This window comes from Miniopterus natalensis, chromosome 12, assembly GCF_054644295.1.
Source record: "Miniopterus natalensis isolate mMinNat1 chromosome 12, mMinNat1.hap1, whole genome shotgun sequence".
Classification (NCBI taxonomy): domain Eukaryota; kingdom Metazoa; phylum Chordata; class Mammalia; order Chiroptera; family Miniopteridae; genus Miniopterus; species Miniopterus natalensis.
This window is the reverse complement of record NC_142092.1, coordinates 58,500,130-58,514,458: the sequence shown is the minus strand read 5'-3', so window position 1 is coordinate 58,514,458 and position 14,329 is coordinate 58,500,130. Positions and strand designations below refer to the sequence as shown.

Here is a 14,329-nt window from a genome sequence, read left to right as displayed (position 1 = left end):
TTATTTAAAACTAGTTCTCAGTATATCTATACTTTTAAAATAAACCTTTATGTTAAGAAAAAAGCAGTGGGCTGTTCAGTTGGATTTATCATTAGGTTAATGTATGCTACTTCTTGGTTTTGCAGCTCTCAAAAGTGTGGTTTATATTTAGATAAAGTATTAAATTTTACTACCCTTCATGATTCATTTTCCTTTCCCAAATGACACCATTTAAAATATTGCTTATTGAGACCTTAAGTAGTATTTAGTCCATCTTCATTTGAAAGGTAAGAAAAAAGAATCCTAAGCCAAATGGTTGTCTAAAATTTTCTAGAAAATACCTTGTAACTTTATTTTCAAGTAAAAGCTTTTTGTTATTTATAACTGAAAGAGTCAAGCGAACTGTTCAGTTCACATTCCCAATTGTTCAAGTTTCTGTTTTGGTCTGACCAATTTTTGTATTTTATTTGTTACCAGCCCCTACTTACATGTCCAGTTTTGCAGAGCAATGATCTTTATAATTACCATTTCAGTAACACATGATAGAAATTGAGGCTGTCATTCGGGTTTGACAAAACTGGCTGTCAAATGCAGACCTACACTCACTCCAATAACTGACTATATGCTGTTGGTGTAATTAACGTTCTGCATTGTGAAAAGAGGACATTTTAAACATAGAATTAAGAATTTTGGTTTCTGAATATAAAATACCAGAACGTTCACATCCTTTTTCATTGGGTTAATAAATTCAGAGTCATCGAAAAGTAGTGCTGAATCCTAAGATAAGTGATTTATCAGAGAACAATGCTTTTTTGTGTATTGTGTGAAAGTTTACTGTTCTCTTGTTTCTCTTGGCTTCTGAAACACTACACTCCTGACTTTTTTCCTACCTCACTGTCTGTTTTTCTCTTCTTTAAATGTTCACATGTAAAGTTCCTAGGGTTAAGTTGGGTATTGTATAGAATGTCTCTCAGTATGAGTTTGAGGCTATTATGAACAGTGCTGCTGTGAAATTTTCCTGATTACCAATGAGATTGAACATGTTTATGTTTATTAGTCATTCACTCTTAAGAATTTTTCTGTTCAACTCTTTTGCCTAATTTTGTGTTTGGTTTCTTTTTCTTATTTATTTGTAGGAGTTTTTAAATATATCTCCCAGGTACTAGCCCTTTTTTAGTTATATGTGTTTCTCCCATTTCTGGCATTATAGTATTTTTGTGTAGTCAAATTTATTTACCATTTCCTTTAAATTTGTGTTTTTTGTGTCTCATAACCTTGTTTTGAAATTATTTAAGTTGTAAGAATTGTACAAAAAATTGCCTTATACCATCCATTCATATTCCTCAATTATTAACATCATGCCACATGTACTTTATCATCTCTCTGATGTGTGTGTGAGTGTGTGTGTGTGTGCGCGCGTGCCGGTAGGTAGGTAGGTAGGTAGGTTTTTTCCCCCCTGAATCACTGGAGAGTAAGTTTTAGGCATGATGCCCCTTTATTGCTAAATACTCATTGTGTATTTTCTAAGAACAAGGTCATTCATACCTAAATGCAGTTATCAAAATCAGGAAATTAACATTCATAGAGTACTATTATTTAATCCAGAGACCTTTTTAAATTTTACCATTTATGAAAATGATGTTCATTATAAGAGAATTTTTTTCTGGTAAAGGTCCAAACCAGTATCAGGCTAATCTATTTATGTCTTTTTACAGTCCTTTAATTTAGAACATTTCTTCATTTTTTGTCTTTCATGACCTTTGCATTTTTTAAGATTTCAAGTTGGGTATTGTATAGAATGTCTCTCAGTATGAGTTTGTGGGGTTTTGGCTGAAATAATGTGTCTTTCTCAGTTTATTACTTCAGGAGACATGATGTCGTTTTATTCTGTTCTGGTGATACTAACTTTGACCATGTGGAGGAGGAAGAAACTTTCCTTTACCCTCAAGGTTCTTTTGGCTGGTCTAATAATTAAATCTACATGAGACAGATTAACAAGAGAAAGTAGCCAGACTTACGTGCATAGGTGCACATGGGAACCCCACATACCTGAGAGAGTCAGCGACCCCACGTACAGGAGAGGTCCAGAGACAGAAAGGGAAAATGAGGTATATGTGACATTCTGTACTGGGGCTCCAGGGGGAGGAAGGTCACTGCAGGACGATAACAGCAGGTTCCATTCAGTAACTAGCAGTTTGCCCTGCCTATAGATAGGTCATAAAATTATATTCTGGTGATAACTCTTACTATCTGCAGAGCCTCTGATTTAAATTCTTCTTGGGAGTTAAATGGGTGCAGAAGTTTCTCTTGAGCCTGCAGGGTCTCAGTTGCCTTTAGTTCAAAGTAATCTGCATACCATAGAAGCATGCCTTGGGGTGACTCATTCTGAACCCCTACAATGACTTACTAAAGTGGTTTCTGCCAGGTTTCTTCCAGTAAAGTTACTGGTTGATTTTTCTTTGTAATTAATTTGTAGGGAGATGTGTTGAGACTATATAAATATCCTTTTTCTTATCACTTTTCACCCTTTAGTTTTAACATCCATTGCCGAAATGAGTTGTTACTGTGATGGTTGCTATATTGGTGATTTGCTAATTCCATTATTTCTTCATGTTTATTAGCTGGGATTTTATTTTAAAGGACTTTTTCTTAACACTGTTACATTCATTCATTCATTTATTCATTTTGAATAAATTTGACATATAACATTGTGTGAACTAGGTGTTACTTTGATACATTTATGTGTTATATGATTGCCAACGTAACTATATCACGACATAATTATAGTGTAATATTGTTGTCTATATTTACTATACTATGCATTAGATTTCTATGGCTTACTTACTAGTATTTATCTATTTTTTTATGTCTATATGGATTTGTAGATTCTTATTATGTGGATTATAATTTTATCTTATACTCAAACTGTCCCAGAAGTGCCCATAGTAGCTCTTTCACACTGGTTTCAATAGCCTTTTTAAATGTCCCCGTCAACATTTCAGCACTTCTTACTTTCTGGAAAAAGATATTTCAGATCTTCTTTATCTTCCCTTCCTTAGCCCTGCAAAATGAGCCCTGGTTCCTTTTCGTGAGAAATGGTATTTGGAAATTAATATCTAGGCATTTAGATGTGCTCATTGCGAAGAGGACATCATTGCATATAGGCACTTTAATGGACATTACTAGGATATGTCTCTATGTGTGCTCCATAAATATATTTTTCTGTGTGTTTTTTAAAAACTACAAATTTTAACTGATACTTCTGATTCCAATCCCCCTTTTTTTAAATACTGATAACTTTCTTCTTCAAGAATGAGAAATTTAGTTTTCATTAACCTTAACATATATATTTATTTGCTCTATCCTATAATACACAAAAAAATAGTTTCAGCATTGTTAACACGTCCCATTAAAACTTCAACTTGATGTTTGCTTAAGTAGTTTTCTGGGAATTGTTCCATTGGTCTGTTTGTCTTTTGTCATTACCACAAGTCTCAATACCTGATAAAGTCTTTTTACCTTACTCTTCAGAGTACCTTGGCAAGTCTTGACCATTTACACATGAATTTTAGGATCAGCTTATCAAAAAAGCTCTTGGGGTTTTGATTGGATTACATTGACTTTATAAATCACGTAGAAGATACTGACATCTTCACAGTAAAATTTCCCGGCCTTTGAACATTGTACATCTCTCCATTCATTTGGGTGTTCCTTAATGTCTCTCAGTAAATTTGCTGACTTTTCTCCATAAAGGTTTGGATATGTTAGGTTTATTTCTAGGAACCATACTTTTTAGATTCTAACTCTAGAACTAATATTTATTATCTATATAACCTTGGGCAAATTGCTTAACTGCTCTGCGCTTATTTCCTCATATGTGGAATGAGCATAATAATAGTACTTAATTGATTGGGTTGTGGTGAACATTAAATGTGTTAATGTACATACAGAGTTTAGAGTAGTATACAGCCTGAGTGCAATGTAACTTTTAGCTATCATTGTTATTTTGTTTTCTACCTGTTGCTAATATATAAATACAGAGTCGGTTTTTTTGTGTTTTTTTAATATGTCTTTATTGATTTCAGAGAGAGGAAAGGAGAGAGGGAGAGAGCAAGAAACAGCAATGATGAGAGAGTTGTCATTGATCGGCTGCCTCCTGCACGCCCCTGCTTTTGTTGATGATGCATAGTCACCAGGCTTCTGAAAGGAAGGGAAGAGTACCAGCATTTGTTCAGCATCTAGTACACATTAAACACTGCTTTTCAATGCATGTTGTCTAGCTTAAGTTACCTCCTGAGAAACCTTCTCCAGTCATAGTGAATCCTTCTTAGACCACTTGCAGTGCATTTGTATTTAAACCACTAGATCCTCAGCATATGAATCTCCTCTAATTATACTTTTAGTTTGTAAACCTCTCAAAGGCAAGGATTTGTATTTCATATTTCCTTTTTATCAATGCAGTACCCCTTAGGTACAGTATAACTTAAGTATTTGACGACTTTTACATAGAAACAATCCTCTAAATAAGGGCAAGAATCTCAACCTAAATAACAAAACTAAGTAACAAGCACGTAACTCAGAACTAAACAGCTCAGCTGTACTCTTATACTTTGAACCCAGCTGAAAGGGGTGGGTCTCTGCAAGTGACAGAGGCTCTTCACTCAGACATTAAGGATCACCTGTTGAACAATTTTACTTTATAATAGAATCTCTTTATCAGTAATATACCCTTACTTAACCATTTTATATTACTTTGATAACTGTATTTATAGAAGGCAATATATTTATTTTAGCTTCTCTTTCCCATTAGGTGCACCAGGTATAATTTCCTCACCATATGCAGGGGCTGCTGGATTTGCCCCAGCCATTGGATTCCCTCAAGCTACAGGTGATTCTTTCAAAGTTCAATTTGAGATTATTTTTTTCTGATGTTCTCTTTTTTTCTAGGAACTTATCAAGGTGAAAAATACTACTATAATTGAAGGATTTACAATAAAAGTATTATGTGTGTCAACCATAGAAGTGGCTTATTGCATGATACACAGCTTCCTTATATTTACAAATAATTCTCTCTGGTTCTATTCTCAGTTGCAAATTTCCATTATATGTTCTACATCATTTATATTTGCCATTGGCACAGATACCTATGGGCTGACTATATTAACTAACCTTAGGTTTGCCTTTTGGGATGTTATATAAAATGTATGGACTGCTTCTGTCCTTGCTGATAAGCTTATCAGGTACATGTTGAACAGGCCTGTGTCTTACTTATCTTTGTCCTCAGTGCCTTTGATGGCGTTCAGTACATACTATGCAGTCAGTAAATACTTGAGTTAATACACATTTACTGTTCAACTTATTCATAAATTATTTTGTCAATAATGGGTTCAGAAGATTACTATAAGAGGGTATGCATGCAATTCATTTCAGGGGATATGTATTTTTTTCTTTAGCTAATGGAGATAATTAAGAGATAGCAGTTAGTTGATACTTTAATAATGACTCTTTTTCCAAACAGCAAACAAAACAAATTTTATCATAACTTAAGGAGAAGGAAAAATTACTTTATGCTTTTATCTCTGGTGCCTGAAGACAACTCTGAGATTGGCAGTTAGAAGGGTGGCATAATGTTAAGCTAGTCTGCATATTACATTTCTACCTTTCAGCTGATGCATAAATATAACTTTTAAATTGCAATATAGTTGCTTTGTGGCAATACTCTCTAAACCCTACGCTTCTAATTCAGAGAATCTTGACTACTTTTTTTTTTTGATGGACAGGATGAAGTTTACTAAAAAGAAAAAGAAAAGAGTGATAAGATTGAGCTTTAAGTTTTAGTGTTTTGGTGATTTTAAGACATGTTAATATGCTTATTAAGTGAATATTCTGCCTATTCCATTAAAACGAAGGCATTGTACACTGTTTTTATTTATTTGAAGGCCCCAGAAGCTTAATTGGTATACATTTCAAAGCAGTGATACATGGTTTTCCTCATTTTAGATATTTCTTTTGGAAACACACTATGTATAAAAAACTATAGTAGATGTTAAGAAAGAGAAGTAGATAGGACTTTTAAGGTCTAGTAAGGGTATATACAGTCAGCCCTCCATATCCGTGGGTTCCGCATTTTTGGATTCAACCAGCTGTTGATTAAAAATATTCGGGGGCCCAGCCACGCATGGCTCAGTGGTTGAGCATCGACCTAGGATCCAGGAGATCAGGGTTCAATTCCCGGTCAGGGCACAGGCCCGGATTGCGTGCTAGGCAGCCGATCAACGACTCTCTCATCATTGATGTTTCTCTCTCTCTCTTTCCCCCTCCTTTCCTCTCTCTGAAATCAATAAAGTTATATTTTAAAAATATATATGTATATTCGGGGTCAGAAATGTTACTTGATGTATACTATGTAGTTACGCGTACGATGATTGCATCTTTACTGAACACATACAGACTTTTTTCTTGTCATTATAGCAGCTGTTCCCAGAGCATTGCATTTACATTGTATTAGGCATTATAAATACTCTAGAGATGACTTAAAGTGTATGGGAGGATTTGCATAGGTTATATGCAAATATTACACCATTTTATACAAGAGATTTAAGTATCCTTGGATTTTGATATTTGTGGGCATCCATGGCTACCAAAGAATGACTGTATGTATGCATACACACAGACATCCTACAATGTAGCTAAGGTGTAGTTCTGGCAGTACATGATAGACCTACAAAAGTTATTCAGAAGTTTCAGGGTTGGATTGGAGGCACATAGGAAGAAGTCATATAAAGGGCTATTGAGTATAAATTTCATGGAAAAGTATCCAGCCTGAGAAGTTGGTCTGCAAAGTTTTAAAATTCTGCAGAATGATGGTAGTAATGACCTTAGATTTATCAAGCAGAATAGTCTGAATGTAAACTACATTGCAATTTAATTAAATGATTTTGGGGAAAGTGGCTGGACTATTATAAGGAATTTTGAGCTTTAAGAGTCAGTGAATTAAGGAACTGGTTCACATAAACTAGAGATTTTACTTTAGATAATTTTTAAGCTGAGAAAACAACTAGTGGGACCCTCTGAGAAAGTGTGCTATTTTAAGTATAGTATATAGTGTCAGTATTCCAGTATGATAGAACTTTCATTAGTTCTGGAATATCTAGAGGAATAGAGGGCTCTGAAAATTCTTGGTACCAAAAAAGATTGGATTCTATAAGTCTGTAGCTGATGGCAGTAATATTTATATAGCACTTTAAAAGGTTACAAAATGCTTTCCCATATAGAACATCTGCATTCTATATGTATACCTTTCTTAAGTATACAACTCAGTGATTTTTAATAAATTTACTAGATTTTACTAAAATTTAGTAAATTTGCAGCCATTATCACAGTCCAGTTTTAGAACATGCAGTACCACCTACCATGTATATTTTTGACTTCTGCTCAAGGACTTTATGCATATCTTATTTTATGGTAGAAGTCAATAGGAAAATTATACCTACTTTATAGAAATGTGCTGGAATATATCTATTTCAAGAAATGAGCAAGTGCCTGTAGTTGATAGATCCTTTGAGAGACCTAATGGCTTTTAAGACCAGAGAATTCAGTTGCTCTGCTAAGTACTATATAAATAATAGAATACTGGCTATGTTGATATTAAAGAATAAGGAACTTGACTTCCAGACAGACTCTGTAGGGCAGGAAACTGGTCTTTGATATCCTTATGGTAGCTTTGACACATTTTCTTCTATATTTTTGCTTTTGCCTTCATTTATTTACTTACCAATTGTTGTAATCTTCAGATAACTAAAATATGAATTGCTTTTGATGTTTTAAAAAGGTCTGTCAGTCCCAGCTGTTCCTGGAGCTCTCGGTCCCCTCACACTCACTTCCTCTGCTGTCACTGGAAGGATGGCCATTCCTGGGTCTGGTGGCATACCAGGAAATTCTGTTCTGCTTGTCACCAATCTCAATCCTGATGTGAGTTGGAAAGCTTTCTAGTGTTTCAGGAGGAGGTCTATAGTAGCTCCTGATCTAGAGTTGTATTCAAATAAAAAATTTTTAAGTTTAAGGATTTTTATTAAAATTCATCACTAGTATATATAGAGGAAGTATGTAAAATAAATGCTTTAAATAAAGTCGGTTGTTACTATTAAAAGTAAAGTTATTTTAAATTTTTACTTAAATTAGACACCTATATTTTGTATTATACTTTTCAGCTTATCACACCACATGGGCTGTTTATCCTGTTTGGTAAGTTCCTTTTTTTCCTGTTTTTAATATTATCTGTGATACGTGGGTTAAACACATTTTGTCATTCAGTAATATTTATTGACTGTCTCTATGTGCCAAGTAGTGTATTTAACACTGAGGATAGAGTAGCAAATAAGACTTAGTAATTATAATTACAAGAAAGTTTTGTTTGAAGAAAACAAAAAGCTGGGAATCCTAAACTAATTGAGGGAGTCAAAGGTGTTATATCAGGAGAAATGGTAGGAAAGCTGACGTGTGCAAAATGAGTAAGCATTAACTGGGCAGAAAAAGGAGAGCAAATATCCTTTCACAGGTTCTAGCAGTGAGAGAGAGAGTTGGAACTTAGAAGTGAAGGAAGTCCAATGGAGAGTATAAAGGACAGACATACTGAAATTCTCCATATGGATGGGGCAACATCATGAAGAGCTTTGTAAGCTAAATTATGGAGCTTGGTTTTAACCTAAGAACAATGGGAAACCATTGAATAGTTTTATCTATGATTAATTTTTCATACACTTCATCTTTTATTGTATTCATTATGTATATGTAATATGTATAAATATATGAGCAATGAAATAAGCAATATTTAATATTTTAAAGATTTTATTAATGAAATTTTCATAAACTATTAACATTTAGTGAGAAAAATGATTTAATATGCTTCATTATTTTCAGAAATCTTTTTAATTTTGATTCAGTATCGTAAGGTCTGACTCTAAATTCACTTTATTTTAGTACTTGATCTTAATGGTTGTCATAACTGAAAAAGAAACCTCATAAACATGAGCAATATAAATGGAAGTGTTTCATTGTTGCTATACCTAATTAATTATACTAATTTTTCAGTTTAATTCACTAATTTTTGTTGTACTTAGAAAAGTTCCATTTTTCCTCTTGTTAATTTAGTTGATCTTGAAAACTATTGTGTTAGAATATTTTTTAACAAATGGAGTTAAAACTCACACCCATTTGGAAGAATTTTTAATGCGATAAAAAATTGTTTTAAATTTTTTTAGTGCATAATGGGTTTTTTAAACAGTGTTTTTGAGGCGTCATTCATAGCCATACAACAATATCGTGATCATTAGTAAATTTATGGAATTGTGCAGCCATTATTATCAAAGTCCAGTTTTAGAACATCTTGATCACCCCACAGAGATCCTTCATGCTCATTTGCAGTAAAAGTTTTTATTGATGACACATTTCTATTAATTTTGAGTAATGAAATCATGTATTAATGATACATTTTCATATGTCTCTTTAATAGTCCAAGCACATTTCTTTCTAAAAGTAGTTAATTTCTCACTCATTTAAAAAAAAAAAATCACCCTCAGCTTGAAGAACAAAATTGTGTTATTTTTTTCAATAATATATATTTCAGCCATTTGTCATTTCTGAAAAGGACAGCAAATTTGGAATACTTGCCTTTTTGTTTTAAATTTTAAAAGTACCACTCATCTCTAAGTTCATTTTCTCTTAGTTGCTTGCCCACAAGAGAAGCAGCACTCCTTTGTGTGCCATGAAGTTTTCATAGTCATTCTCATTGCATTACACAATATGGAAATGATGCTACTACTTCAGGCTTTTATTTTTGTAATATTGGTGATACCCAGTAGCACATAAACTGCAATGTATTTTAATATCCTGAATGAAAAAAAAAATGCCTTTTATATTATAGAAACTGCCTATAATTTTATCTGTATATTAAAAATAAAATATAATTTTTCATATTGGTTTTATATAAACATATTAGTGTGAAAAAAGTTTAATTCTTTTCCTCTCCCACCCCAATGAATCATTTTGCCTGTCCTTTGGGATGTGGGACCCATTGTGGGGAACAGCAGTGTAGAAAAATTGGGCATAAAAAGATCAGTTAGGAGACTGTTGTGACAGTCCAGATGTGAACCAGTGATGATAGCTTTGATGGTGATGAGGATGGGAAGAAGTGGACAAATGTGAGAGAGATTTAGGCTGTAGAATCAGTGGGTGCTGGTGATTGATTGGATGTAAGAATTTAAGAAAGGAGGTCAAAAGATGAATCCCGAGTGTCTCACTAGAGCCAGTATTTGGATGATGGTAACATTTATCAACAGAGTTTGTGAACACTGAACTGGGAAGAGGAAAGGGGAGATTCGGAACATAGAAGGGATATAAATTTGGGAGCATATGTATGAAATAGCCCAGGGGAGATATACAAGGTGGGGCAAAAATAGGTTTACAGTTGTTCATATGGAAAATAATACAATAATTAATAAAAAATAATGCAAGAGTAAACTGTTTTGTTTACTCAAAACTGTGAACCTATTTTTTCCCTACCATGTATAATATGAGAAAAGAAACCCTTAGATGTGTTAGTAACATTAATTATTACAGAGTCAGACATTAAAAATTGTTTTGTTTTGTCTTTTTAATTAGGAGTATACGGTGATGTACATCGAGTGAAGATTATGTTTAATAAGAAAGAAAATGCTTTGGTTCAGATGGCAGATGCAAATCAAGCTCAGCTAGGTACTGATGATTAATAATAATAACGGTGACCTCCCCCTTTTGTATATGAATTTTCCTATAAAAGAAGCATATAGCTAGTAGGAATATACTTTTACTGGAGTACCTCTTTGTGCTGATGTTTTCAGTACTGTTTGGACCTGCTTATATTTTATAAAGATTAAAAATATTTATTACAACACTTGTTATATTCCAGGCACTCTGGAACTTCCTAGCATTGTGCTAGGGAGATGGTGGTTTTTTGTTTGCTTTTCTTTCATTATAGTAAAATAAATAATACATTTCTATATGTAAGACTTTAAAAATTTTAGAACCATTTTAACCCTCAAACTGACAATATAATTTTAAATGACTAAATAAAAAGATTCTGCGATAATTTAGACAAGTTTTATAGACTATTTTAATACCCAAACTTTTCTTACTTCCTGTGCACCAGCAATGAACCACCTGAACGGTCAGAGACTTTATGGAAAAGTGCTCCGTGCTACACTGTCCAAACATCAAGCAGTTCAGCTTCCTCGAGAGGGACAAGAAGACCAAGGTCTGACTAAGGATTTTAGCAATAGTCCTTTGCATCGCTTTAAAAAGCCTGGCTCTAAAAACTTCCAGAATATTTTTCCACCTTCAGCCACTCTGCATCTTTCCAACATCCCGTATGTACCTAATTTATTATTCATTTAGAAATGGTTTACAATCTATTATTGGTTAATAATAATAATAGTAATTATTATTATAAACAGAATATGTTTTAGGAGAGGTAAAAACTCTGAAATTATTCTGATGTAGCAGTTGTCCTGTTGACTAATTTCTTGTGAGATGATTCATTTGCCATTATGTCTTAAGGTTATATCTTCAGTCATACACTGTAAAAGTTAAGGATAGCAGTGTTTTAAATTTTTCTTTACAAGTAGAAATTTAGCAACTAGTTACCTTTCACTTATAAAAGGGCATAAAAATAAGTTTATGCAGAAATATTCCATTGGTACATATTTGTTCATTCATTTGTGTAGAAGTAAAGACTTAAATAACCAACATAGCAAAGTGAAATAATTTATGTTTTGTTGTTTTTTTAAATTCTCACCCAAGTATATGTTGAGAGAGAGAGAAACATTGATTGTTTGCTTCCTGTACATGCCCCAATCGGGTAGAACCCACAACCTAGGTATGTGCCCTGACTGGGAATTGAACCCATAGCCTTTTGGTGTACAGGACAATACTCCAACCAACTGGGCCACCCAGCCAGGGCAAATAAATTATGTAATTTAGAATTTGTTAAAAAGAGAATTTTTTGTCTATAAGCAGCAAAAACCATGTATAATTATTAATTGTAATTAATATATTATTATTTTTGTGTGTGACCACTCTGTATTAACAAACGTTGTAGCAGACTTATTCTTTGGTTATCTTCTAAGTCTGAGATTAATAGAATAGCCAAGTGCCAAAACCATCTGTTTTGGTATTGTCCATGAGCTAAGATTGATTTTTACATTTGCAAATGGTGGGGGGAAAGCAAAAGGAAAATACTTTGTGATTTGAGAAAATTATATAAAATTCAAATTTACGTTCCATAATAAAGTTTCATGGAACACAATCACACTGGTTCATTTACATATTATCTATGGCTGCTTTTGAGCTACAATGTCAAAGCTGGAGAGTTGCAACAGATACTGTATGGTCATCAAAACCTAAGGTATTTACTGTTTGGCCCTTTATAGAAAACATCTGGCAACCCCTGTTGTAATTCTTGAATTCCTTGACCAACAAAGATGGCAGTTTTGTATAATTTAATCAAATAAATGAAGTGGGGATAAGCTTTGGAAAGGGAGGAGTAAAAACTGTGGGGTGTGATTGTGTGTGTGCATGTGTGTGGAAATTTAAAGACTGAGAGATTGGAGAATGGTAAGGTTTTCGACCTTAATTGAGAATGAGAATAGGAGATGAATAGGTATAACCCAGCCGGGTGTGGCTCAGCGGTTGAGCGTCGACCTAGGATCCAGGCGATCGGGGTTCGATTCCCAGTCAGGGCACATGCCTGGGTTGCGAGCTTGATCAATGACTCTCTCATCATTGATGTTTCTATCTCTCTCTCTCCCTCTCCTTTCCTCTCTCTGAAATCAATAAAGATATATTTAAAAAAAAGAAAAAGGAGATGAATAGGTATAGAAAATAATTACTGAAATAGTGTTGACTACTCAGGCTCCCAGCTAGTCTCCAGTTATGCTGCTTTGAGAAATCTTGAATGTGAATTGGACAGTGGCTCAACCCTCATGCCAACTAGGAAGTTGGAGGAGCCACTTAAGAAAAAAACACACACCACCACTAGATTTTGTGGATCTAGAAACTTAACAGTTCACCACTATAAAGTCGGGTAGAGGGGGAGCAAATTTAGCTACTGGGGCAGGCTCCTGTCATTGTTATCTTAAATACAATACATTATCTAGGAGCTGTTCTCAAGTTGCAACATACATAGGACATGTGGGTGGATGAGAGAAAGGACATTAATGTTTTTTAAATCATCCACCAAGTCCTGGGCACTATGGTGGTCTTTTACATCTATTGCCTCATTTAATCTCCATATTAAACTTTTTCTTAATTGTGATAAAATATGCACAACGTACAATTTACCATTGTAGCCATTTTTGAGTGTAGGTTCAGTGTACATTCACGTTAAGTACATTTATGTTATTTAACCATCACCTTTATCCATCTGTAGATCTTTGTCATGGTCCCAAACTGAAACTCTATAGCCATTGAACAATAGCCCCATTTCCCTCTACTCCCATTCCCTGGTAACCACTACAATATTTACCCCCTTATTTACAGGGGATATGTGTCAAGATCCCCAGTGAATGCCTGAAACTGGATATTACCAAACCCTATGTATAGTATGTTTTTTTCTATACATAGATAGTACTTGTGATAAAGTTTAATTTATAAATTAGGCACAGTAAGAGATTAACAACAATAACATAATGTAATTATAGCAAAATACTGTAATAAAAGTTATGTGAATGTGGTCTCTCTTATTAAGAACTTTTCCCTTAAAGGAAGCACTTTATGGCTTCTCTTTGGCATATCCAAATTGCCATACTTCAGGGCCATTAATAAGTAAAACAAGGGTGACTTGATCACAAGACTGGAATACTGTGATAGGCAATCTGAACACAGAGAAGGTTATTAGTGATGAACCGGCTTGTAACATACAGTGTGGAGACACTGGACAAAGGGATGATTCATGTCTTAGGCACAGTTGATCAGGATGGCAGGAGATTTCATCACGATCCTCAGAATGACACCCAGTTTAAAACTTATGAGTTGTTTATTTTTTGGAATTTTCCATTTATTGCTTTCAAACTTGGAGTAGCTGAAACTGTAGAAAGCGAATCCTCGGGTAAGGGGGGACTGCTGTATTCTACTTTCTGTCTCTATCAATTTATCCATAAAACCTTTGAAATAAGGTCATGAGTTTCATTTTATCAATGAAAGAGGCTCAGATTAAATAACTTTCTCAAAGTGACATAACAAATGAATGAGAAATAGAATGTGAACACAGATCTATCTCCCTGCAGAGCCAGTTATTTTTCTGTTATACCAGCCTTGC

The 14,329-nt window shown here is 34.0% G+C and overlaps 1 protein-coding gene across 8 annotated transcripts in view; it reads left to right on the top strand.

Annotated features, from left to right (window-relative positions):
- The window catches only part of PTBP3 (polypyrimidine tract binding protein 3), a 75,112-nt gene that overhangs the window by 54,118 nt on the left and 6,665 nt on the right, over nt 1-14,329 (top strand). For all 8 annotated transcript variants that reach the window (XM_087822840.1, XM_087822839.1, XM_087822836.1 and 5 more), the window contains 5 exons: nt 4,790-4,867; nt 7,811-7,950; nt 8,190-8,223; nt 10,639-10,731; nt 11,165-11,381. In XM_087822840.1, the coding sequence (XP_087678966.1) occupies nt 4,790-4,867; nt 7,811-7,950; nt 8,190-8,223; nt 10,639-10,731; nt 11,165-11,381 (562 nt within the window). The remainder of the gene's footprint in view (nt 1-4,789; nt 4,868-7,810; nt 7,951-8,189; nt 8,224-10,638; nt 10,732-11,164; nt 11,382-14,329) is intronic.